The 27,919-nt window shown below is 34.4% G+C and overlaps 2 protein-coding genes across 2 annotated transcripts in view; one reads left to right on the top strand and one right to left on the bottom strand.

Moving 5' to 3' along the window:
- mtbp (MDM2 binding protein) overlaps positions 1-2,069 on the bottom strand; it is a 35,490-nt gene extending 33,421 nt beyond the window's left edge. The window contains exons 1-3 of the mRNA XM_051132050.1: positions 1,894-2,069; positions 1,730-1,810; positions 1,569-1,642 (exon numbers count right to left, since the gene is read on the bottom strand). Coding sequence (XP_050988007.1) covers positions 1,569-1,642; positions 1,730-1,810; positions 1,894-1,957 — 219 coding nt within the window. The 5' untranslated portion in view covers positions 1,958-2,069. The remainder of the gene's footprint in view (positions 1-1,568; positions 1,643-1,729; positions 1,811-1,893) is intronic.
- Positions 2,070-2,264: 195 nt separating this feature from the next.
- On the top strand, positions 2,265-27,651 carry mrpl13 (mitochondrial ribosomal protein L13). The gene is made up of 7 exons (XM_051132051.1): positions 2,265-2,383; positions 2,972-3,095; positions 6,670-6,763; positions 7,027-7,087; positions 12,037-12,123; positions 12,647-12,768; positions 26,566-27,651. Exons 1-7 carry the CDS (start codon positions 2,357-2,359, stop codon positions 26,588-26,590), a joined length of 540 nt encoding a protein of 179 aa, XP_050988008.1. The 5' UTR covers positions 2,265-2,356; the 3' UTR covers positions 26,591-27,651.
- Positions 27,652-27,919: the final 268 nt, after the last annotated feature.

Genomic DNA, 27,919 nt, shown 5'->3' with positions numbered 1-27,919 from the left:
ATAAAGGGTGTGTGTGGATGATCAGATGCACTATACCAGGGATTCTTAATCTTTTAGATATCACAGACACCTAAATATGATCATTGTCATGCAAATAACCCATGTCATAAAATTTAAAAGGCAACTACACTACTACTCAAAAGTTTTTGAACAGTAAGATTTTCTGCTCACCAAGCCTGCATTTATTTTATCCAAATTACAGCAAAGGAGTACTATTTAGAAATATTTTACTACTTAAAATAATTGTTTTCTATTTGAATATTTTAAAATGTAATTTATTCCTGTGGTTTCAAAGCTGAATTTTTAGCATCATTACTCCAGTCACATGATTCTTTAGAAATCATTATAATATTTTGATGTGCTGCTTAAAAACATTTATTATTATATATTATTATTATTATTATCACCATTATTATTGTTTAAATTATGTTTTATGCATTTTTTCAGGTTTTTTATTAATAGAAAGTTCCGAAGAACGGCATTTATCTGAAACATAAATCTTTTGTAACATTATAAATGTCTTTATCATCACTTCTGACCAATTTAAAGCATCCTTGCTATTAAGTATTTATTAATAGTGTTAATTTCTATATTTTTATATAGAAAAAAAAGAAAAAAAAATACTGACTCCAAGCTTTTGAATAATATAAAGCTACAAAAGTTTTTTTTTTATTTCAGATAAATGCTGATCTTTGGATCTTTCTATTCATCAAAGTATCCTGAAAAAATGTACTCAACTGTTTTAAATAATAATAATAATAATAATAATAATGTTTCTTGAACAGCAAATCAGCATATTAGAATGATTTCTGCAGGATCATGTGACACTGAAGACTGGAGTAATGATGCTGAAAATGTAGCTTTGATCACAGGAAAAAAATACATTTTAAAATGTACTCAAATAGAAAGCAGTTATTTTTAAAAGGTACAAATATTTTACAATATTAGTGCTTTTCCTGTATTTTAGATCAAATAAATGCAGCCTTGGTGAGCAGAAAAGAATTCTTTAAAACAAACATTTAAAAAATCTTAACTGTTCAGAATCATATCCACTGTTACAGGGTGTACTTTCATGTATAAAGACCCATTTATAATAAGTTTATTTATAATACTATACTAATTTAGAATATTATGTAGAGCATATTTAGTTTCTATTAAGTTACAATTTTTTCTACTCATTATAGTACTGTACTGTTAGATGCATATTCGTTACTTATTTTAATCTGATAAGTATTATTTATTTATAGTATTTATTTTAATTAAATTTTGAACTTTATAATGGCTTTCTAATTTATTTATTACATATTTTATATTTATAAATTATCAATTTAATAATTGAACAATTACTTATTTTTACACTTTTTATACATTTTTTCTAAACTTTTCAGCAGACCCCCAGCACTCCCTTGCAGACCAGTTTGAAAACCCTTGATCTACACTATATTATCACTTTGTAACCTATGTCTGTCAGACAGTTTGTATCACTTGTAATCAATCTAATGTCAGAGTACACTAAACAAGCAGCAAATATGCAACATATGTAAATTTTGTGCAAACATGTTAATTACCTGAGTTGTACCATAACTCGCTTGGATGGCAAAGTACCACCTTTGTGGGGCAGGACTACCACTCAGAGAGCAGGCTAAATGGATTTAAACACAAAATCAAACTTCACACCAAAAATAATGGGAAATTGAGAGGCAAATAAGGTTATAATAAATTAACCTACCTGGAAACGGAGGAATGCGCGTTAAATTCGAATCAGAAATATTCTTGAGGTTACCAAACACTTTTTTGGTTTCATCAACCCCTGCAAAAATACAATACGTCAAAACAGCAACAGACAGCCACGGCAGAACTTCTGAAAAGTATTAATACACGGCGGCGTCTTACCGTTGAAAGAGCCCTCTTTCTTTGGCTCTAGGTTGATTATAACAACTAGCACGTATCTGTCCATATCTGTATGCTGCCGTGGTCATGTAAAATAATGTTGTCTTCTTACAACACCTCACAGACTCCACTATAAAACAAATTTACGCGCGTTTACAACCAACGCGGACGTTCGAAAATGACGCGACGGTGACGCGCGTGCTACAAAAAAATACAGTCGGTAGAAACGTATTAAAACACGCTTATAAATAACAATACGTAAAGATGGAGCTGAACAAAAACATAAATTAGCATCATATACTTATTTTTATTCAAACTACGTTATCAAAGTAAATTATCTGAGAGCATTAAAATTATAACTGTTAAATGGGGAACCATATTCTCATTCGGTTTATCAGGGGGAAGTAAATTGCTGCTGTACCACTACAGCCACATTGAAGTCAAATTTTTCAAATGCTTATTTAAAATGTCTAGTTTTTCAAGATCAGCCCAGGTAAGTTGTTTATTATGGGTTACTATCATACCGGTCCGTTGTCATTTATATAGATACTACGCTTTCAGCCCTGTTTCTTGTATGGAAAGCGTGATTTTTCTCCTCTGTTAGAGCTTGTGCGCTAACAAGCTTACGGTCAAATACTGTAAGTGAGATCTGTGTATAATATCTGTACTTATGTGCATGGATCCAACTGAATAGCTTGATGAGATAAGATTGGCATTGCTGAAAATTAGTTAATGTAGATGAGTGTGATAGTAAATGTGTATTAATGCATTAGTTTACAGGTGACAGGTGGACAGTTAACCGAAAAATGAATAATTAAACGGTATAATTTTATTTATTCCGTGTAACACGAAAGAAGATATTAGACGGGATGTTACGGACGCTTTAGTCACCATTCACTTTCACCGCATCGTGTTTACTTGCATGGAAGTGAATGGTGACTGGCTGATAAAATGTCATGTCATACAGCTCGTAATTTAATTTTACTTGAACTATTATTATCAGTTATTGTGAAATAGATATATTCAGTTATTGAAAAGTCAGCTTGCATTGTATAAATTGTCTTTTTTTCTCCCCCATAAGCAATGGGCGACATTTGCAAGATCCTGGTTACTAATAGACGCTAGGATGCAGCCTCCAGGAAAGATCGCCTCTATGTGCTCAGTGCGGCTTCAAGGAAAACATAAACCCATTTACCATCCACTGAGTGAGCTTTTTGTTAATTTCCCACCTCATGACAGCAGTGATCCGTTTTTATGAATTGACTGGGAATGTGTAGTAGCCGAATGGCCACAAGATGGAAGTAAACGACCACTGTTTAAAATATTGGCAGCGCTGCTTTATATAACCAAAGCATGTAAAGTCCAATGTATTTACCTATTTATGTATGTAAAAAAATGCCTCTATTTTAGTTGACATTTTTTCCCATTGTGTGTTTAGTTGAAGTGTGCTGTTGCTGTATAGTGTAAATGGGATGTTGTACATTATATTTTGTGTTTATGTTAAGGACTTCTTTCTTAAAAGGCACAAACCAACTGTGTAATTTATGTAACATTAGATCTAACACGACAGGCTGAATCTTTAATCAGAATGTTTAAAATCGCAAGAGTAAACATGGTGCAAAATCATTCTCCGAAGCTGTGATCAGGATTCGTTCGTCTAAATTCATGACAGGAATTACAGTTATTCCCTTGATCTGAATGTGAAAAGCTGCTAGTGTGGCAGCTAATTCCAGAGAGATGTAAGGTGTCATGACTTCTGACTCCGACAGGCTGTGGAATTGATACATTAGTCTGGAGCTGCACGCTGTATGTGCCTGCAGCTCACTCACAGACCCTGCTGATGGTGCCTCCTTCCTGAGACATGCTGGGAGTTTTTAATGAAACTCTCACTCTCTGATAGATGAATGAGCATAACAGGCCAAGAGATGAAAATTCTGGGCTGTGCAGTTATTCTGCCAGGCAGCAAAGTCAGAGAAAGGAGGGGCCGTGTTTTCATTTACCGGTTCTGGAGGGATAGATATTTTTGGCTAGGATTTTTTCAGTTGTACAGTTAGACCTGTGTGTAAATGTTTCAGTTATATTCAATTCATCTTAGAATAGCTTTTGTTTTTTATCTCATCTTTAACAACATGGATGTTCAAATTAAGAGAGGAGTAATGATTCAAGTCCTGACTGAAGAAGTGTGTATACACTGCTTTTCAAAAGTTTGGGATCAGTAACATTTTTAATGTTTTAAAAACATTTCTTATGCTTCTCATCAAGGCTGCATTTACTTAATCAAGAATACGGAAAAACATTAATATTGTGAAAATATTATTACAGTTTAAAACAATGCTACATTTTCGAAGCTGAATTTACATCAGCCATTAGTCTTCAGTGTCACACGATCCTTCAGAAATCATTTTACTTTTATTGTCAATGTTGAAAACAGTTGTGCTGCTTAATATTTTTTTTGGGACCTGCCATTTTTTTATGATTCTTTGATGTATAAAAAGGTAAAAAGAACAGCAATTATTCAAAGTAGAAATATTTTTTTTAACAGTATAAGTCTTTGCTATCACTTTTACTCGATTGAACACATCCTTGGACATTAAAAAAAGATAAAAGAAAATTTACTGACCACACAGTTTTAAATGGGAGTTTTTGAATAAATGTTGCACTTTGCATCACGGGAATAAGTTACATTTTAAAATATATTCACATAGAAAACAGTTACTTTACATTAAAATATTATTTCACAATATTACTGATTGCTGGATTTTTTATCAAATAAATGCAGGCTTGGTGAGCATGAGGAAAAAAAAAAAAAACATTATTTAAAAAACATTACAAATCTTACGGATCCCAAACTTTTGATGGACAGTGTATATAATTCATTCATAATGACTGAAATAAAAATATTAATTCCCTTCATGGCTTGTCACAATACCAGGTTTTCAGTAGCCAATCAATCAATTAATCAATCAATAATAAGTAAATAAAAATAAATTAATTAATTTTATGTTACTGCATTCATTGCCAATATGCAACTGAACATTATTATTATTATTATTATTATTATTATTATTTTAAATGATTTTATTATTATTATTATTATTATTATTATTATTAATAATAATAATAATAATAAAAATGTAACTAAAACAGTGGTTTGTCTTAGTTTTTTCCTAGCCATTGTTTAAGAAAACATATAAAAATGCTGATTTAAGAATGCATAATTAGTAATTAGTAATAATTAATAAGAAAAATTAAGAACAGTGGATTTTATTAATATTATAAATATAACACACACACACTGACCAAAATTATAAATGCAACACTTTTGTTTTTGCCCCCATTTTTCATGAGCTGAACTCAAAGACTTTATGTACACAAAAGGTCTGTTTCTCTCAAATATTGTTTACAAATCTGTCTACATCTGTGTTAGTGAGTGCTTCTCATTTGCCGAGATAATCCATCCACCTCACAGGTGTGGCATATCAAGATGCTGATTAGACAGCATGATTACTGCACAGGTGTGACTTAGGCTGCCCACAATAAAAGGCCACTTTAAAATGTGCAGTTTTATCACACAGCACAATGCTACAGATGTCACAAATTTTGAGGGAGCGTGCAGTTGGCATTCTGACTACAGGAATGTCCACCAGAGCTGTTGCCCATGAACTGAACGTTCATTTCTCTACCATAAGCCATCTCCAAAGGTGTTTCAGAGAATTTGGCAGTACATCCAAGCCCAGGACCTCCCGATCCAGCATCTTCACCTCCAAGATCGTCTGAGACCAGCCACCCGGACAGCTGCTGCAACAACTGGTTTACATAACCAAAGAATTTCTGCACAAGCTGTCAGAAACCGTCTCAGGGAAGCACATCTGCATGCTCGTCGTCTTCATCAGGGTCTCGACCTGACTGCAGTTCGTCGTCATAACCGACTTGAGTGGACAAATGCTCACATTCGATGGCGTCTGGCACTTTGGAGGGGTGTTCTCTTCACGGATGAATCCCAGTTTTCACTGTACAGGGCAGATGGCAGACAGCATGTATGGAGTCGTGTGGGTGAGCGGTTTGCTGATGTCAACATTGTGGATCGAGTGGCCCGTGGTGGCGGTGGGGTTATGGTATGGGCAGGCGTATGTTATGGACAACAAACACAGATGCATTTTATTGATGGCATTTTGAATGCACAGAGATACCGTGATGAGATCCTGAGGCCCATTGTTGTGCCATTCATCCACGACCATCACCTCATGTTGCAGCATGATAATGCACGGCCCCATGTTGCAAGGATCTGTACACAATTCCTGGAAGCTGAAAACATCCCAGTTATTGCATTGCCAGCATACTCACCGGACATGTCACCCATGTCGGCATATACGACACTGTGTTCCAGTTCCTGTCAATATCCAGCAACTTTGCACAGCCATTGAAGAGGAGTGGACCAACATTCCACAGGCCACAATCAACAACCTGATCAACTCTATGCAAAGGAGATGTGTTGCACTGCGTGAGGCAGATGGTGGTCACACCAGATACTGACTGGTTTTCTCATGAAAAATGGGGGCAGAAACAAAAGTGTTCCATTTATAATTTATATATATATATGTGTGTGTGTGTGTATATATATGTGTATATGTATATATATGACAGTTAATATTTAGCTATCTATTGATTTTACAAAGTACCAGTTGTAATTTAAATGTAATTGTAGCAGGGGCTACACTGGGGCTAAACAAGCTGAATGTGCAAATTAATCATGTACGTATATACATGTCTTGTTCCTAGGTGATATTGGAGATCATGTGGTGGTTATGAACACCAGACACATCGCCTTCTCTGGAAATAAATGGGAACAGAAAGTGTATTCGTCTCACACTGGGTAAACAGAGCTTTCTCCTTCCACACTTCAGCTCAACTGAGGACAGAGAGCATGCTTTTTATAATCTTTCATTTATGCCCTGCTCTCGGCTGTGTTTTCTTTATGCTGACATAGAGCAAAAAAGGAAATCTGAGATCTGAACCGCATGATTTACAATATGCATGGTGCATGTAATAGAAACAATATGCTGCTTTCCAAAATGTTTAGAATGTGAATTATAGGTCTGATTTGAAATACTAAATATCTACTTTTTCATCCCACAGCTACCCGGGCTCATTCAAACAGCTCACCGCAACCCAAATGCACAGAAAAGACCCAACAGCTGTGAGTATCCTTCTCTAAATGTGGCTTTTGAACTCATATTTTTCTGTGACAAATTTAATTTTGCAGTGATTTCTACAATAACAGCGTCCTCATGTCACTCACAAACCTGCCACTGGTTCAGACCTGTTCATAATTTGAGTCAATTTGCCTTGCACCTTGGAGGAAGGTGAAAATTGACTTCATTTATTAATTTATGTAAATGATGCCCAAATGTTTTTTAATAATTTCAGATAGTGGCAGTTGCAGAGCAAAATATTCCCTCACAATCAGCATGACGCACATTTGAATAATAAATGCAGCGCAGAGCCCATATTGCCCAGTTCTCCATCGTCCTTTCAGTGCTTATCTGTCTTACTATTTTTCCAGTCTGTCCTTCACCAACGAATAAATAGTTTTCTCTCTCAACGTCAGAAAGATTTTAAAGTGCGCTTTCAAGACTCAAACACCTCGACATTATTAAAACAGCAGTCTTTCCTAGCCTGTCTGCTTCCAATATACACCTCTACAAGTGTCACCTGCCGCTGACGCGCCTGGATTGAAAAACACCCTCTCTGTCTCTCTCTCAGCCTGTGCTGTGAATCACACCCTCGTGTTTTTGGAGAATAACAAATACCAGGCAGCTCAGATAATAGAAACAGCTTTAAGTCTTCTCATTATATTCTTGCGTTGGATTAGGATGGCACTCGATGAAGTGGAAGTGCTATAGATATTTATATATTTTAAATAAACTGAGTCTGTTTTTGCAAATTAATATTTTAAGTGTGTTTTTGTGCTGATAGTTAGGCAGGTTTAGGACTGCTGACTCCCAATGCTTTTGATATTCTTCATATTCTGTGCGGTGGTTAGTTTGCAACACAAATGAACTTTTCCAATAACATTAAATTGATTTTTACTTTTTTAATGGGCATTTTTTACTTTTAAGGCCATTTTTTTTTCTAACCTAATTAAATGTATGCATCAACTTTTGTCAAATTCTCATATTTAATCAATAAATTCAAATAGTAAGACACTATAGGGCTGTTACCAATCAAATGAAATTGGTGTCAACAAAATGTGTGTTTGCAGTGCAGATGTGGCACAGAATCTACATCTGAAGTGGCTTTTGGATGCATTTACACAGACTGTTTAATGCAGGACGTGAATGCATTTAACCTACAGTTACAAAAGCATAAATAATATTTTGATGTTTTAAAAACGTTCAATTGCAATATTTAAGATGATTTTGGAGAAAAAGAGACAATATATACAGTAAACATAAGCCTAAAATCACCAGTAGGTGGCAGCAAGTTACTGCATGAGTGTCATTGAGTCATTCATTCAACTGATTCATTTATTCAGTAATGAAACACAGAACGAAACTTGCATATTTTGCTGATTATTGCTTCTAAAAATAGTCAGTTATTGTCATGTTTTGGGCTGCACTAATTGGTCAGACCAGGAAAAACATCTGGAGTACTATAGAGTACCAAAAGTTATAACAAATCAAGGAGAGGAGTGCAAAAACTGAGGAACAAAAGGCGTTCGTGTTTGACCAAACTGAACCAGGATTTCCAGGGCAAGAATCTTGACAACATTCATGTTTGTTCTTATTATTTCCGGTTATATGTTCATTATTACTGCTTGTACGCATCTTTACCACCTGTTAACTTTAGTTTGTCAAAATATTGCACCCTTTGCTGCTTACAAAGTCCTTCTCTATATCATTTAGCAGCTTCCACAGGTTTTTAAGTGGTTTAGACAGCATAAATGAGCAGAACAATCTATTCAGTAGTATATTAACCATGTAATCCGTGCTGTTGTTTACATCCGAGTATCGCCAATATGGCCGCGCATCCGGGTAACTGATCAAATCGTGACGTAAGTGCAAACCCTCTTTTGCTCAGAGACACAAAACAGTTCTGCTGTGGCTTTGTTTGGATCTATTTTCGTTGATAAAAATAGCAAAAACAGTAACGTGTGTCTAAAATGTAAGTCAATTAATATTAACTTCTTCTTTAATAGACTGTTTTATAAAACCAGTATTGCATTTTCAATCATACTGATATTTGGAGAAAAATGGTGATATCAGATGCTATAATATAAAAGACACAAGTCATATATGTCCCCTCATCTTGATTTTTAGGGGAATTCTGATTAGTCTATTTTAATAGACTAAATCACACAGTAGTGAACACTAAATGTGTTTGCGCAGTAATCTACGTCTAATATGTTTTTTGCAATATATTTAATAATGTCAAATTGCATATGAACCTGTATGAGTCTCTTTCATCTGTTGAGAACCAAAAAAAACGTATTTTGAAAAATGTGTTTAACCAAACAGTTGGCAGTAGCAATTCACTTCCATAGTGTGGAAATAAAAATACTATGGAAGTCAATGGCTGCCGTCTACTTATAAAGATGACAGAATTTTCATTTTGGGTAAACTATCCCTTTAAATTGGACCACATTAGGGCTTTTCACACTGTGCTTAACCTCGGGTTATCAGCGTTCTAAACCATGCTTTTAACCAAAGTAAAGAATTTGCACATTTGTGTTTTAGAAGTGGGATTAGAAGCACTGTTATGAACCTGCTATGAGACCCTTCCGCAGAAAAATGCATATAAACAGTCGTTTTTTTAGAAGTTAAGGGAGCAAGTCAAATGATAGTAAATTCTTGTAGTAAAAACTTGATAGTAAATTTGACAATATATAATATAATGATGATGCACAACGCTGCATGCGTCCAATCAATGACACTGACACTGTAAATATGCAAATAAGAACATTAACTCAGGGTTTAGGAATGTACTGAAATGTCATCATATGTTTACCAAGGATAAATTGTTAACCCTGGCTGAATTATAAACCGCGTGACAGGTGAAGCAAGATAAACCATGACTCAATTTAGCCAGAGTTTAGAATGACACAAGGTTAACTAGTTCAGATGTGAAAAGCCCTGTTCTTTCTTTGTTCCACTTTTATTTATGGGTAGATGCAGACAGAGTGCATATCCCATCTCTCTCTGCTGTTGTTCACCTCCTTAAAGTAACCTTGACCGTTACATTCCACAGTGACAGTCAGAGCCCATCCATAGTCAAGGCACGCAAGCCGCTGACCCTGAATTGGGTTTTCATCTGTGGGATGCAAGTGAAGAAGTATAGTTCTGTGTAGGTGCTGCGCCGTGGCCCAGAAAAAGCCAACTCGGATTCAGTCTGTGCCGCCCTCCACCCTCTCCAGCATTCTGCTCATTCTCTGTCATTAACAAGATGAATGCTCGACTTGGGCTGAGTTATTCCAGTCGAGGGGGGAATGTATCAGGGATAATTGTGGATAATGATCAGAGGAAGGTGACAGAGTGGTGAAGAGCGATCACGCCCTCAGACTGCTTTCATCCATCAAACATCTACCAGTCAGAGGAGAGAAAAAATAAATAAATCCTTGATTAATGTCCTGATGAAAGAATGATGGGGTTGGGTTGGTGTTTTGTGGATGGTTTCATGAAGGGTTAAAAATGGACACTTACTTGTGTATTCATGTGTTGTGGCATGAGCAAAGGGACAGAAATGTATTATTTATTTTGGTCCAAGTGGAAATAGTGTTATGATTTGCTTAGTATATATTTGAATTTTAAATTTGACACAGGCATGATTGGATTTTACTTTTTGGTTTTGTAGAAATAACACATCACTAACACATTATCCAGCCTTTTTATTCCAATGTAAATAATAATAATAATAATAATAATAATAACAACAATAACAATAACAATAATAATAATAATAATAATAATAATAATAATACTATAAAACTAACTATACAAATTTAATGTTAAATTCATGGTTTTTTTTTTTAAAAAAAAATTAAAATAAATATATTTAGATTTATTTTTTATTTGCTGTATAATATATACACACGCATATATACACACACACACACACTATCAGTCAAAAGTTTTTGAACAGTAAGATTTTTAACATTTTTTTTTTTTTAAAGAAGTCTCTTTTGCTCACCATGCCTGCATTTATTTGATTCAAAGTACAGCAAAAACAGTAAAATTATAAAATATTTGTACTATTTAAAAAAACTGTTTCTATTTTAAAATATTTTAAAATGTAATTTATTCCTTTTGATTTTAAAGCTAAATTTTAGCATCATTACTTCAGTCACATGATCCTTTAGAAATTATTCTAATATTTATTATTATTATTATTATTATTATATTATTATTATTATAAATTTTGAAAACAGCATAAATATTTTTTTTTTTTTAGGTTTCTGAAGAAGTATTTTTAAAAAAAATAATTTGCAACATCATAAATGTCTGTATCATCATTTTTGATCAGTTTAAAGCGTCCTTGCTAAATAAGTGTTAATTTCTATCATTTCTTTCCACCCCAAAAAAGTATATTGACTCCAAGCTTTTGAAAGGTATGGTGTATAATGTTACAAAAGTTTTTATTTCAGATAAATGCTGATCTTTGGATCTTTCGTTCCATCAAAGAATCCTGAAAAAATGTACTCAACTGTTTTAAATATTGATAATAATAATAAAACATTTCTCAAACTGCAAATCAGCATAGTAGAATGATTTCTGGATGATCATGTGACACTAAAGAGTGGACTAATGATGCTGAAAATTTAGCTTTGATCACAGGAATAAATTACATTTTAAAATATATTCAAATAGATAACAGTTATTTTAAATAGTAAAAAATATTTTAAAATTTTACTGTTTTTGCTATAATTTGGATAAAATAAATGCAGGCTTAGTGAGCAGAAGAGACTTCTTTAAAAATTGTGAGTGGTAGTGTTTCGGGATATAATAACATTTGTTTGCTTTATTTATTTATTTTGAGAATGAAAATGCAGACATTTCCAAGTTTCCTTTAGAGAGACATTGACTAAATTCCTGGCCAAATCTCTGGCCTGTTTTTTTTTTTTTTTTTTTTTTTTTTTTTTTAACTCCACAGATCATTAAACTGGCTGTGTACGGGATGCTTCCCAAAAACCTCACCAGAAGGACCATGATGCAACGGCTTCACCTCTTCCCAGATGATGTAAGCTCTCAGTTGATGCTCTGATTTATGTTCATTGATGCGCTGTCCAAAGCTTGACATGTTTGGAAAGAAGAAATGTGTCAGTGTGTTTGATGAATGTTTCAGTGGAGGATGGGGATGTATCCGATTAAGAAGCTACATTATACAATACTACAGCTGCAGGAATTGAAAAACTACATTATTCTAATACCCTACTGCACAGTCACGTCATAATTAACCACATCAATCCAATTGATAAATAAATGTTAATGCAAAATTATTATTTTTCTATTATTATTTTTATAAATCTGTTGAAAAGCCATCTCAAAATTGGTCACATGAGAGAAAGTAGTACATTTCTAAAGCCAGATGTGAATTTTCATTAATCGCCAACATTGTTCTATGACTGAGTTACAGAAACCCAGTGGAGGGTTAGACAGGGTTTAGTGTTTAGACACCTGTCTTTGATCATAGTTCTGCAGTAATGTTTTGTTTTGTTTCTGTGTAATAATACAATAATACAAATCACTGTGTTCCATTTTAGGTACTTCCTGAGGATATTCTAAAGAACCTGACCGAGGAGCTTCCTCAACCCAGAGAGATTCCTCGTAAGCTCAGCGAGTACACGCAGGAGGAGCGGGATGCTTTCCCCATGCTCTGGACCCCGTGAGTTTGTTTGTTTTCTCTCTGTTTCTTTTGTCTTTCTTAGCCGCTTTTGTTCCTCCTCTATCATATTTCCTCCATGCATCTGAAGAGCATGAGTCAGTGTTAGATTTAGAGCATAGTTGAGGCGTCGTCCTGTGCCGATGGTCTGCTGAGGGGAGAGAGACAGGGTGGCTGGCAGTGAGGTCGTAAAGAACTGATGTTTAATAATCCATCTGTGAAGCTGCACCTTTCTGGATGGCTGCTTTGCTGGTCCCCACACTGCAGAGATCCAATCAGATTTATGAGAGCTGAGTCACCGGCTCGGAGGCCAGCCAATCACACACTGCTTGTGAAGTCACAGTGGGGAAACTTTGCTTTGTGCACTAATTGTTCACAATTGCTTAGCTACTTTTTTGACAATAAAGTGGACGGGCAGTTTATTTCTTTAGAGTAGTGTTTGCCAGCTTTTTTTGTATTTTGTACCACCACAGCCCAATCAACAGGGAAAGGGATTGTTTACCTAATAATGACAAATGTGTTATTGATGTTGTTCCAAACCCATAAGACCTTTGTTCATCTTTAGGACACAAATTAAGATATTTTTGATCAAATCTGAGAGCTTTCTGACCCTGCATAGACAGCAATTGATACTTTCAAGACCCAGAAAGGTAGGAAGGACATCATTAAAATAGTCCATGTGACATCAGTGGTTCAACCGTAATTTTATGCCGCTACAAGAATACTTTTTGTGTGGAAAGAAAACAAAAATAACAGTTTTATTCAACAACTTTTTCTCTTCTATGTCAATTGACACAGAAAGCTCTCGGATTTCATCAAAAATATCTTATGTTACTAAAATGAACGAAGGCCGTACGGGTTTGGAACGACTTGAGGGTGAGAAATTAATGACAGAATTTTCATTTTTTGGTGAGCTTAAATCTCAGATCTCATTACCTCTTTATTAAAACCAGTATTAGTCTGGACACCATCAATCTGAATCTATTATAAGGAAATATTATTAAAATGTAATTATATGTTCACTACCATTCAAAAGTTTGGGTTCAGTACCAATTTTACATGAAATGTAAACTTTTATTCAGCAAGGATGCATTGTTTTCGTTAGTACAGTGGCAGTAGACATTTATGTTACAAAAGTTCCAATAAATTCTATTTATTTGATTCATCAAAGAATTATTATTTTTTTTTAATTATGAAATAGCAGCACATATTTCAAATCAGCATATTAAAATGATTTCTGAAGGATCATAAGGCACTGAAAACAAAAAAATCAGGTTTGCCATTACAGAAATAATAAATTACAAAAATAAAAATAAATTACATTTTATATATACATTTTATATATATATATATATACACATAAAAAAACAGTTATTGTAAGTTGTAATAATATTTCACAATATTCAAGTTTTTACTGCATTGCCTTGTTGAGCAAGATTTTTTTTTTTTTTTTTTTTAAACATTGAAAAATCTTACTTACCACAAACTTTTAAACGGTAGTTTAAAATATACAGTTGAAGTCAAAAGTTTACATACACCTTGCAGAATCTGCAAAATGTTAATTATTTGACCAAAATAAGAGGGATCATACAAAATGCATGTTATTTTTTTTTAAGTACTGACCTGAATAAGATATTTCACATAAAAGATGTGTACATATAGTCCACAAGAGTAGTAATAGTTCAATTTATACAAATGAACTGGTTCAAAAGTTTACATACACTTGATTCTTAATACTGTGTTGTTACCTGAATGATCCATTCATGAGTCCCTTGTTTGTCCTGAACATTTAAACTGCCCGCTATTCTTCAGAAAAATCATTCAGGTCCCACAAATTCTTTTGTTTTCCAGCATTTTCGTGTATTTAAACCCTTTCCAACAATGACTGTATGATTTTAAGATTCATCTTTTCACACTGAGGACAACTGAGGGACTCATATGCAACTATTACAAAAGGTTCAAACGCTCACTGATGCTCCAGAAGGAAAATGATGCATTAAGACCCGGGGGTGAAAACTTTTGAATTTGAAGATCAGGGTAAATGTAACTTATTTTGTCTACTGGGAAACATGTAAGTATCTTCTGTAGCTTCTGAAGGGCAGTACTACATTAAAAAAAAAGATATTTAGGCAAAATAAGAACTAAGGTTCACATCCTCATTCTGTTCAAAAGTTTTCACCCCCAGCTCATGCATTGTGTTTGCCTCTGAAGCATCAGTAAGCGTTTAAACGTTCTGTAGTAGTTGCATATGAGTCCCTCAGTTGTCCTCAGTGTGAAAAGATGGATCTCAAAATCATACAGCCATTGCTGGAAAGAGTTCAAATGGACAAAAATGCTGAAAAACCAAAGTAGGACCTGAAGGACTATTCTGTTATTATTTTCTATTGTAACTATTATTTTCTCTGGACTATATGTAAACATCTTTTATGTGAAATATCTTATTCAGGTCAGTACTAAATAAAAAAATAACATGCATTTTGTATGATCCCACTTATTTTGGTAAAATAATTAATATTTTGCAGATTCTGCAAGGTTTATGTAAACTTTTGACTTTAACTGTATATACACTGCCTGTCTAAGCAGAGTCTTAATAAATTCAAGATCAAGTACCCTCTGTTACACATACAATTGAAAAAATGACCTGTTTTAAAGGTCAAGTGCTATGTATGACATACATGCCACCCGGGATACTTTCCTGCCTTGTTTGGCAGCGCACATGAGATCCTCAAAAACATTTCACATCACTTGAGATTGTTACTGCTGCTGTACAGCTGTTAAACGCCTCATAAACCCTTTACATCTGTGCAGATTGTCCTGCAACTGTAGTCAATAAAATTTCCCATCCTGAGTATTTCATTGGCACAGCATATTTCCCTCTGGCGCATATTATTTCTGGACTTAATAGACAAAAGTTGTGGCATAGAAACTTTTTTCCTAACCAAAAAAAAAAAAAAGAAATCTCAGTATCACAGCATTTTTTTTAATGCAGGCTGTGTGTTTGTTTTCCAAATGATAACGTATCACTGATAAAGGGCATTGCTCTTCCTGTGACCTTTAATGAACCTTTGTGTGGATGGCACAGGTGACTGATGAATTCATTATAATCGTTATCATACAATTGTGGTCCGATGAATCTCAAGGTATGAAATTAAATAGCTTTATAGCTGCTGTAGAAGATATTGCGATTTGGAAACTGCAGTCTCACCACAGGAGGTATAAAAGGATGATAAGAGTCAGAAGGTGTGGTGTGGCCCGGGGCTGCTGTAAGGAGCTTTCAACTGTCTCTCTTCAGCTCAGGGAGATTTACCCTCTCACATATTCTGGAGATTTGATATTACTTTAGTGTTAAATCACAGAATGCTGAAAGGCAAGTGACAGTACACTCTTCCTCAGTTGGATTTAAAGGGAAGCAGTGTTACAGCATTTCAAAGGGAGTTTGTTGTGCCGAAAGATGTACACAAGGCAAGGCAGATTGGTATTACTGTTCAAAGTGACTTGTTATTTTCACTTGGCAAAAGAAGAGTGACAATAAAATGTTCAACTATACATAACCATCCTGTTAAATAACAGTCATTTGGTTCATTTACGCACAATTAACTTTTATAAACATTTATGAACTTGAATCCTAATTTCTTTAGTTCGTTAAATATGTACGTCACCTTGTCTTCAGTGTAATTTCCAGTATTTTCCTTGTGTCTTCAGGCTCTCTGAATCAGTACTCAAAACCATATTACAAGATGTGTTGTTCTGAATAATGAATAGTCTTCATGTTAAATTCAAGCTCATGATTTTTAGGCAAAGGTATCATGAACTATTGAGTTAATTTTGGTTCTGATTCATTTTAACAATCTTGGTTCCTTAGTTCTGTTAACAAATCTACTGGTACTTTTAAGGAATACATTTTTTAAAAAAAGAAAAGAAAGAAAGAACAGAAATCCAAGTCCATTGACTGTTTTAATGTTTAAATCAATTATTAAAAAAAAAAAAAAAAAAAAGTATTTTTAACACTGATATTTAATGAGTATTCAGAGTCTTTTTAAACATCAGTAATATACAGTAGCATATATTTCTATAATGTACACAGTCTCATGGTTGAAAGTTGTGGTTGATTCACTAAAAAGAACTAAGAGAATCAGTTGAGGATCAGTTGTTAAGGAATCTGAATACTCGAATTCATTCATTCACTTTTGATTCATTTAAAAGGACTGACTCCCAAGAATCAGTTGTTGACTCTGATTACAGTATTTTATTTGTATGCTTCTGGTTCACTGAATCAGAATACTCTAATTCATTCATGTACTTTTGATTCACTTAAAAGGACTGACTCACAAGAATCAATTGTTCAGGAGTCTGAGTACAGTAGGTGATTTGTGTGCTTTTGATTCACCGAACTGGCCCAACTTCTAAGAATTAGTCGCAAGAATCAGTTGTTCAGGAATCTGAATGCAGTATTTTATTTGTGTGCTTCTGGTTCACTGAATCGGAATACTCTAATTCATTCATACACTTTTAAATCACTTAAACTGACTGACTTACAAGAATCAAATGTTCAGGAATGTGAATACAGTAGTTGATTTGTGTGCTTTTGATTCACTGAATTGGCCCAACTCATGAGAATCAATTGTTCAGGAATCAGAATATTTAGATTCCTTCATTCAGTTTTGATTCACTTAAAATGACTGACTCACAAGAATCAAATGTTCAGGAATGTGAATACAGTAGTTGATTTGTATGCTTCTGGTTCACTGAATCAGAATACTCTAATTCATTCATGTACTTCTGATTACCTTAAAAGGATTGACTCACAAGAATTAATTGTTCAGGAGTCTGAGTACAGTAGTTGATTTGTGTGCTTTTGATTTACTGAATTGGCCCAACTCATGAGAATCAGTTGTTCAGGAATCTAAATACTCTGTTTCCTTTATGCACTTTTGATTCACTTAAAATAACTGACTCACAAGAATCAGTTGTTTAGGAATGTGAATGCAGTTGATTTGTGTGCTTTTGATTCACTGAACTCATAAGAATTAGTTGTTCAGGAATCAGAATACTCTAATTCCTTCATGCACTTTTGATTCACTGAATTGACCCATCTCATAAGAATCAGTTGCTCAGGAATCAGAATACTCTAATTCCTGCACTTCATGCACTATTGATTCACTTAAAATTATGAACTCACAAGAATCAGTTCTTCAGGAATCTGAATACAGTATTTGATTTGTGTACTTTTGATGCACTTAATTGGCCTAAATCACAATATTCAGTTGTTCAGGAATCAGAATACTTGAATTCCTTCATGCACTTTTTGATTCAGTTGAAAGGATTGACTCAGAAGAATCAATTGTACAAGAATCTGAATGCAGTAGTTGACGTAGGTGCTTTTGATTCACTGAATTGGCCCAAATCATAAGAATCAGTTGTTCAGGAATCAGAATACTCTGTTTCCTTTATGCACTTTTGATTCCCCTAAAATTATTGACTCACAAGAATCAGTTGTTCAGGAATCTGAATACAGTATTTGATTTTTGGGCTTTTGATTCATTGAATTGACCCAACTTATAACAATCAGTTGATCAGGAATCAGAATGCTCCGTTTCCTTCATGCACTTTTGATTCACTTAAAATGATTGACTCACAAGAATCAGTTGTACAGTAATTGTAAATACAGTAGTTGACTTGGGTGCTCTTAATTCACTGAATTGGCTCATAAGAATCAATTGTTCAATACAAGAAAAATCAGTCATTGATAATCAAACTTGCGTTTTAAATTCAATGTTCCAATGCCATTGAATATATATTGCTAGAAACTCTGTCATAGTAATTTTGGTTATGATGTTTACAACCATTATGACATATATGCATATTAACAGAATTACTTACATGATTGTATAAGTCATTCACAAATCTTCAGGTTATAAATTTACCAAAACCAAGGCTTTATGTCAGTGTTGGACTTCGTATTTCATTTTTTTCCACACTATAAACGTCTGTAAACCTCTCATAATAATGCACAGTGTCAGAATTTTACCTCATGCGAAGCACTGTTTTTCTCTAACTTGAGGTTGTGCCTCCATCAGAAAGGGTCAGTGGTTCGATATCATTTATCCCACATTGTGTTTTCTATTTTCCTGCTCCAAGTCTAGGCAGCTTTTATTTGAGGTTCTAGATCAAAGTATGTGTGGTTGTTCTTTGTGTGTTGGCTAGTGTGGGTTCGCTGTGTGATGCCCAGAGTTCATATCCCTTCCAAACAAAAACACTGAGGCAACCAACTGTGTCTCTTTATGCCTATATGGCTGGTTTTGTTTGTTGTCCCCATTGTATTATTTTACACAAGCCGATTCCTCCTGAGGAGCCACATGGAGCGTGTAATTAAAACATATCGGCGGGAAGGAGACGACAATGTGATAATGAGACGGGCAGATCTCCTGTAATTAAATTGGAGCAACGTGATGTTTGTTTGGTAACATTTGATTGGCTGATAAGTTGGTGAGTCAAAACATCTTTTTCCTCAACAGTCTGACCACAGCTGTTGTAAAAAGGAAATTAAAAAGATTGTAAATTTGACTTGCTTCAGCATTTATAGGGCATTAGCTGGCTAGCAGTTTGATGTGTCCCTAGGCTCAAAGATTTTCAGAGGCATTGCTTTACTTAATGTGGCTGAACCACAGCTCTTCCCTTCTGTGCCAAGAGATCTGAGAGTTTAACCTTATTTCACCCCTCATGCATCTCTCTCTCTCTCTTTCTCTCTCTGCATACACTATCCCTTATGATTATAGAGCAATATGCAAATCTTAAAAAATTAAATCATGTCATTTACATATGTCAGAAATAAATACACAGCTAACCATGACTCAGCCATTGGATTTAAGTTTCATGTTGCAGTAATTTTTTTTAAAGTGCTTGTAAATGCCCGTTCACACCATGAACAACAACTGTAAAGATAGCTATATTAGTGTTTATTTATATGTGTGCAGTTATGTCGTCTTGCACTTTATATGCTCTTTAAAGCATAATGGATTTTGATTGGCTGTCCGTGTTTTTATCATTAATCAGCTGGAAAAAAAAATTAAAATAAAAACGATTACAAATTATATTGTTTCTCCATGTCATTACCATTATAGTTACCTAGCTCTCATAGAATTATTCATAATAGTGTGAACAGGCATTGTTACAGTACTGCATTATGTTTTATATTTATTTATTTTTTGTTTGTTTTGGTAGCATTCAGAATGCTAGTGTCGGTGACATTTTTAAAAGTTAAACTTTCTGCTTGACACATGCATCTTAAAACACAGTCCATAACACTTTAAAGAGAGAATTCACCAAAAAATTAAAGTTACCCTATGATTTACTCGCTCTCAAGCCATCCTAGGCTGTATATGACTTTCTTCTTTCAGACGAATACAATCGGAGATATATAAAAATATGTCCTGGCTCTTCCGAGCTTTATAATGGTAGTGAATGGGTGTTGAGATTTTGAAGCTCAAAGAAGTGCATAAATCCATCATAAAAACTGTTCCACATGGCTCCAGGGGGTTAATAAAGGCATTTTGAAGTGAATCAATGCGTTTGTGCAAGAAAATTCTACATAATCTAAAACTTTATAAACCGTAATCTCTAGCTTCATGAGAGAGTGACAAACTTGGAACTGCAGAGGAGAGAGCAAAACAAAACACTGGTCACGAATTAGAACAACAAAACGAGGATTTGTTAAGAAAAATGTCGGAAGATTTTGATAACAGGGCTCTGTGCTTACTCTTCTTTTTAGGAGCACTTGTGCTCTTAATTTAAAAAAATTAGGAGCACAGTTAAAAGAGGAGCACCTTCTGATCAGTAATCAAAAAATCTGATCAAAAATTAGCCTTCCCATTATGAGATGATATTTGACTCCTTAAAGTGATTTACAGGGCCTTTTTTTTAACATTTGTAATGGCATTTTTGTCATTTTATTAAAGGGGTGAGTACAAGTCATCCAAGTCTTTTTTCCTTCAGCCGTAAAGAAATTGTTTGAGTTAAACATTTCAGGATTTTTCTCCATATAATGGACTGATATGGTGCCCTGATTTTGAACTTCCAAAATGCAGTCTAAATGCGGCTTCAAATGATCCTAAATGCGGTTGCAAACGATCCCAGCCGAGGAAGTAGGGTCTTACCTAGTAAAACGATCGGTTATTTTCATTAAAATAATACAATTTAAATACTTTTTAATCTCAAACGCTCGTCTTGTCTTGCTCTGCCTGAACTCTGTGTATTCTGGCTCAAGATAGTTAGGGTATGTTGAAAAACATGAGATGGGAGTATTTTGGCATATCCTAACTGTCATGAACTGGAAAAAAACAGTTTAGGCAGAGTGAGACAAGATGAGCGTTTGACTTTAAAAAGTATATAAACTGTATTATTTTTATAAAAATAATCGTTTTGCTAGATAAGACCCTTTCTCCTCAGTTGGGATCGTTTACAACCGCATTTGGGATCATTTGAAGCCGCATTTAAGCTAATCTTTGGAAGTTCAAAATCAGGGCACCATATCAGTCCATTATATGGAGAAAAATGCAGAAATGTTTCCTCAAAAAACATAATTTCTTTATATGCTAAAGAAAGAAAGACATGAACAGCTTGGATGACAAGGGGTTAGTACATTATCTGTAAATTTCTGTTCTGGAAGTGGACTTATTTATGAATGGGTAATTGAATCATTGACTCACTAGATTTGTTTAAAAAGCACACGTTCATTCATAAACGAAACGCTGCTTTTGGAGATGCGCAGCTGCTCAGCTGTGACTGTTTGAAACTATTTTCCGTTAAATAGAGTAAAATCAGACAAACGTATTATAGTAAGACAATGTAAGTCACTTAATATTAACTTAGTGTATTGAACTGTTATATTAAATCAGTATCACATTTGCAAACTCCCTTAATAATCATTAAAAGCTGTCACTCATCTTAGTTCATCGCAATCTCTCTACACTGCACAGTGAATCTCTTATTTACACCCTGTCTACACTTTGTTATAATGAGAGAATTTATGCATTTGCAGAACTATGCACTGAACAAAACAGCATTTTTTTTTTTTTGAGCAGTGAATGAATTCTGATTAGCATTGTGTTCGAGGAATCAACAGATATGTCTGTCATGCATTACTCAACACTGCAAAAACACGCAAGTAGAAACGTTCGATGCTCCCCTAAGCACAAACACAAATATGCTGATCGGGTCAGTTGCACTGGTGCTCCTAGCACCAATATTTTCTCATTGTTGCATGCCAAGAGGAGACTGGTTTTCCTTTGCTGTAAACAAAACTTGGTTCTTGCATGACTATGTTTGTAAGGTTTTAAATGGATATTTTTTTAACACAAATGCATCGATTCACTTCAGAAGGCCTTTATTAACCTTACGGAGCTGTGTGGAGAACTTTTTATGATGGATGGATGTAGTTTTTTTTTTGGGTTTCAAAATATCAACAGCCGTTCATAATAAAGCTTGGAAGAGCAGGACGCTTTGAATGTAACTCCGATTGCATTTGTTTGAAAGAATAAAGTCACGTACACCTAAGATGACTTGAGAGTGAAATCATGTGGTAACATTAGTTTTTTGGGTGAACTGTCCCTTTAAAAGCAGTGTTGATTACTGTGCAACAGTGACTCTAAAGTCTAACCAGATATTACCTAAAACGTTGGCTTGATTCTTTTTGCTAAGTAGCAGTATTTCCTTCAGGAAATGTAAATCCATTTGTTTTCATTGTCTTCTACAGCGTTGCTCTAATGAGAAATTTGGCTCCCAGCATGCAATTGGCTTTTTGGTCTACAGAGTTCAGTCAACAGTGAGATGTGGTCTGAAAATAATGAAAGCTTCCATTATTGTTGCACTCTTGAAAATGATTTAACTGCTGAATTAGTAGGTGGCACGGTAATGGCTAGTTTGCATTAATTTCAAGGACTTTCAATCTAACACGTTACAAGAAGTTCAGCATGAAACTGAGTTACTAATTGAGTGCTGGTCTCATCTGATCAAGTTCATATGTATGGTCAAAAACCTGGTTAGTATCTGGCATCTATAGTAGACTAATACAACACATTCTTAAAGACACACAATGCCTGCAGTCATCTGAAATACCAACAGCTGACATTTATAGTGTATTTAATTCAATCAGGCACTTGTTTGAATTCCAATCTCCAGATTTGCTGAATAGCCAGTTGTTTTACCACACTACTGCACAAATATGCTGTTTTGTATGTATGCCAGTGTTTCGACAGCACAAGCGTGAGTCTGAGATCTCTCCGATCTTTATGTTTCTCAGACAGTGTTTGCCATGTATTATTCAAATACCTAGATAAGCAATCCTCTCAGGTCTGTCTTTAAATGTCAGAAATGTTTATAGATTCTCAGACGTTAGATGAATGTTGACGTATTTTTGTAGGTTAAATTTTAATTACATTTGTAGAGCTTCACGTAATTCATTCTTTTTACTACATGCAATTCATGTAACTCTAAACTGATAATGTCAACTAATTTTGGCTTTGTTTTTAATTTAACTTATTTTTAACTAAAAAACAGGATACACAAAAACAGCTGAAGTCAAAAGTTTACATACATGTTAATTAGATTTAGATTTAGATTTAGATATTTCACATAAAAGAAGTTCACATATAGTCTATGAGAAAATTATAGTTGAATTTATAAAAATTACCCCGTTCAAAAGTTTACATACACTTGATTCTTAAAGAAGTCCACTTCCAGAACAAAAATTCACAAATAATTTATTTACCCCCTTGTCGTCCAAGATGTTCATGTCTTTTTGTCTTCAGTCATGAAGAAATTATGTTTTTTTTGAGGAAAGCATTTCAGGATTTTTCTTCATATAATAGACTTGATTGGTGCACCGATTTTTTTTTTTTTTTTTTTTTTTTTTTTTTGGAACTTCCAAAATGTAGTTTAAATGCAGCTTCAAAGGGCTCTAAACGATCCCAGCCGAGGAAGAAGGGTCTTATCTTGTGAAACGATCAGTCATTTTTTTTGGGAAAATAAAAATGTAAAAGTGTGAAAGTAGGTAAGTCAAACGCTGCTTGCAAACAAAAAAGTACAACAATATCTAAAGTTGTAGGAGAAAATAACATGGAGTTTTTCGACATACTCTACCTTTTTGAGCCGGAGTACACAGACGATGAACTTGGAGTGATTCGAAGATGCGATTCGTAAAAGTGATGGGAAGTTCGGATCATTTTACTGACTTGGACCTTTGAGTCTCGTTCAGCAAAATGAGCCAATCTTTTTTCAAGTCATTTCATTCATTTAAGCAAAATCAGCATCACTTGACAGCCCCTATTAGATGAACGAATGATTCGGAAAAACCCGAAAACTTGAAACAGGTGAACTAATTCCAGTACAGAACCTAATAGGATGTTGCGCATACGCGACTGAACGAATCACTCCCCGAGACGACTCGTTATTCCCGAGTCACATTAAAGATTCAAAATCAACGAATCGTTCGAGAACGACCCGTGGGCACGCATCCCAGAGCCTGTGCTACACGAGCTTTTGTGCTTTAAAAAGTACACACATTTTTATTTTTCGAAAAAAATTACATATTGTTTCACTAGATAAAACCCTTCTTCCTTGGCTGGGATCGTTTAGAGCCATTAGAAGCTGCATTTAAACTACATTTTGGAAGTTTAAATTTGGGGCACCAATGAAGTCCATTATATGCAGAAAAATCCTGAAATGTTTTGCTCAAAAACCATAATTTCTTTACGACTGAAGACAGAAAGACATGAACATCTTGGATGACAAGGGGGTGAGTAAATTATTTGTAAATTGTTGTTCTGGAAGTGGACTTCTCCTTTAATACTGTTAACACAAACTTTTTTAACATCACTTTAAAAGTGAATGCTGGCAGGCTAGTAGTTAGAGTTTGAAAGTACCAGACGGTACCTATTTATAAAATATCTGATGTTATATATATAGCCTACATTCACAGACATTTTTTTTTCATTATGATTCAAACTGCGAAATGCCCTTCAGTGCTGAACATGGAAATATCAGCAGTGATCAGATGCTGTCCTGAGGCAGTGCTTACGATGGTGACAAGGTGACACTGTTGTCATGGTGATGGATGTGTCTCTGAGTGAGACCCTTAATGTGGGTCAGTGTCATTACTCTGTGGGCCCCTAGGCCCATGACCCCTCTGTCCCTCTTTGGGTTTGTCTCTGACTGGACAGTGACAGCGTGTTGGAATTTTTAACCTTGAGATGAAATTTCCTTGGTAGCAGATGGTATACTTACCTGTGACATTAGGTGTTGATTATTTATCAAAGGTTCAAAGTTTTTTTTTGTTTTTTTTTTTCTTTTTTTGTAAATAGTGTCTTTTTGTAAATAGTGTCTTTATGTTTCATGAAGATATTTTGTAAATTTCCTGCTGTAAATATATTAAATTAATTTTTGATTAGTAATATGCATTGCTAAGAATTTAATTTGGACAAATTTAAAAGCAAATTTCTCAATATAAATAAATAAATACATTTATTTATTTATTTAGTTAGTTAGTTAGTTAGTTAGTTAGTTAGTTAGTTAGTTTTGCACCCTCAGATTCCAGATTTTCAACTAGTTGTATCTCAGCCAAATATTGTCCTATCCTAACAACCATACATCAATGGAAAGCTTATTTATTCAGCTTTCAGATGATGTATAAATCTCAATTTCACAAAAAAAAAAAAAATTTACATATTAACATATTCACATATTACATATTACAATGGTCACATATTACAATGATTTCCAGAAGGATCATGTGACACTGAAGACTGGAGTAATGCCCGATGAAAATTCAGCACTGTGTCACAGACATAAATTATATTTAAAAGTATATTGAAATGAGAAACCAATTTTAGAAGTTGCAGTAATATTTCACAATATGAAATAATATTAGTTTTTTTTTATTAATATTATTATATTTTTATTAGTTCACAAAAATACAGCTTTGATAAGCATAAAAGACTATTAGAAAACATTAAAAATCTTACTGATCTCAAACGGCAGTATAGGTTAGTTTTTAAAATACTTTTTTTTTTTTTTTTTTTTTTTTTTTTTCACAGTTTCTAACCCACTGTAACAATAACGCTGAAGTTTTAATTAATCATCACGTAAATGAGAGGAAGCACTATGGGATGTCATGTCAAATTATGCATTGTCTCTCTGCTGACATTTTTAAATTGCTCTTACATCAAGTGAGCACAATATTTTGATCTTTTGGTGCATACAATAAGGGTGCAGTAATCTAAGTGGGGAGACTTTTTAATTAAAATTTAATACCAGTGGAAACAAACCACTATATTCAGTGATTAATTTTTCAAGGTTCAGTGTCAGAGCACCTTCGCACTTAACAGCTTTACAAGATTGCCTACACTCTTAAAAATAAAGGTGTTTTAAAAGGTTCTTCACAGCGATATCATAGAATAACTATTTTTGGTTCCACAAAGAACCATTCAGTCAAAGGTTCTTTAAAGAACCATCTCTTTCTTGCCTTTTTACAATCTGAAAAACCTTCTGTGAAACAGAAAGGTTCTTGAGATGTTAAAGTTCTTCATTTAAACAAAAAAGGTTCTTCTATGGCATCATGAAGCACCTTTTATTTTTAAGAGTGTACCCTCAGTTAACTGTGATAATGGATTTGTTAACTGCTATTTGTTCAATCAGTCAGTTCCTGTTTTGTTCCGTTGGTTATTAGTAAACATTTTAATGTTATGATGCCACAGTATTGTGCTTAAATATTGACTGTGCTTTTTTTTGTCTGTTGTGTGTTCACAGGCCAGAAGACTACAGGATGAAATGAGTTTCCTGGATTGTGCATCTTTGTCTAGGAGTTTGAGACTTGGAAATGCTTCTTGTTTTTATACTGTTAATATAGAATAAATTATGTCTCAAAATTCTAAAAAAACACTGTCCATTTGTTCTTGGTTTTGTTTGATATTTAAAGGGATAGTTCATCCAAAAATGTAAATTCTGTCTAATAACTCACCCTAATGTCGTTCCAAACCTGTAAGACCTTCGTTCATCTTCAGAACACACATTAAGACATTTTTGATTAAATCCAAGAGATTTCTGACCCTGCATAGACAGCAACACAACTGATACATTCAAGGTCCAGAAAGGTTGTAAGGACATTATTAAAAACACACATTATACCTAGTAGAGATAAATTTCCGGAGAATGTGTATTTATCTAAACCTCAGCCAATGTATAGAGGTAGTCGAACCTCATTTAGTCATGACTGTAGGAACAGAGCTCAGATTCTCTGGCCTCTGCTTGTCCCGCAAATGGCTTTAGCAGCCTCTCTGAAGCCCGATCCAGCTCTAATTCAACTGCCGCTTCGGTCTTAATTAACTTCATATGGCTCTATAAGTCCTTTCTGATGCTATTAGGCCTTTTGAAGTCTGCTTAACTCATTGTGTTGGGATGGTAACGAAACGCCCTTGTTAGTCACTGCTGCCTTTTGCGACGTTGGCACCGTCGTGTTTCATTTTTAATGTAAAGGTAAAATTGAGTTTGCTTATAAAATGTGATTTTATGAGGGAGGAACTTCAGAGCATGTTCCATGATTTGAGCTCCTTGTACCTAGAATGTTTATTACAAAAAGAGAATATGTTATTTTAATGTGAAATGAAATTTTAAAATCCATTTTGGGTGAGCAGTGAACAGAAAACCACAAAGGCCAGACGAGACATCATCTGGAGTCATTGTTGCAGTACAGTTTTATTGGTTACAAAAACAAATAATAAAGTAAAAATAAATTACTTTGTAGATTCAAAGGTCTGGTGATGAGTCTTTCCACTGGCACCCGCTTCACATGCAGTTTCGTTCTGAAACGACGGTAGACCACAGGCCTAACTCTAACTATTCAGGTCTCTTTCACAGTGAGCAGACCCATTGGAAACAGGACCACAGAGACACGGAAGGACGCCATGCTGAGCTCTTCTTCTTTTATAGAAAAACACTTTGAGAGCTTTCACTGCATCCCCTGCATGGCACTCCGTCTTACAAGACCATATGTAAAGGACGTTCACATAAATGTGTGATAATACAATTACGATCCAGACAAAATGCGTAGTGTTACACGGGGTGTTATTGTGAAGTACCAGTGAAAAAAAAAAAAAGTAGGCGA

This window comes from Labeo rohita, chromosome 16 (genome assembly GCF_022985175.1).
Source record: "Labeo rohita strain BAU-BD-2019 chromosome 16, IGBB_LRoh.1.0, whole genome shotgun sequence".
NCBI lineage: Eukaryota > Metazoa > Chordata > Actinopteri > Cypriniformes > Cyprinidae > Labeo > Labeo rohita.
This window is presented reverse-complemented; position numbering and strand designations above follow the sequence as displayed.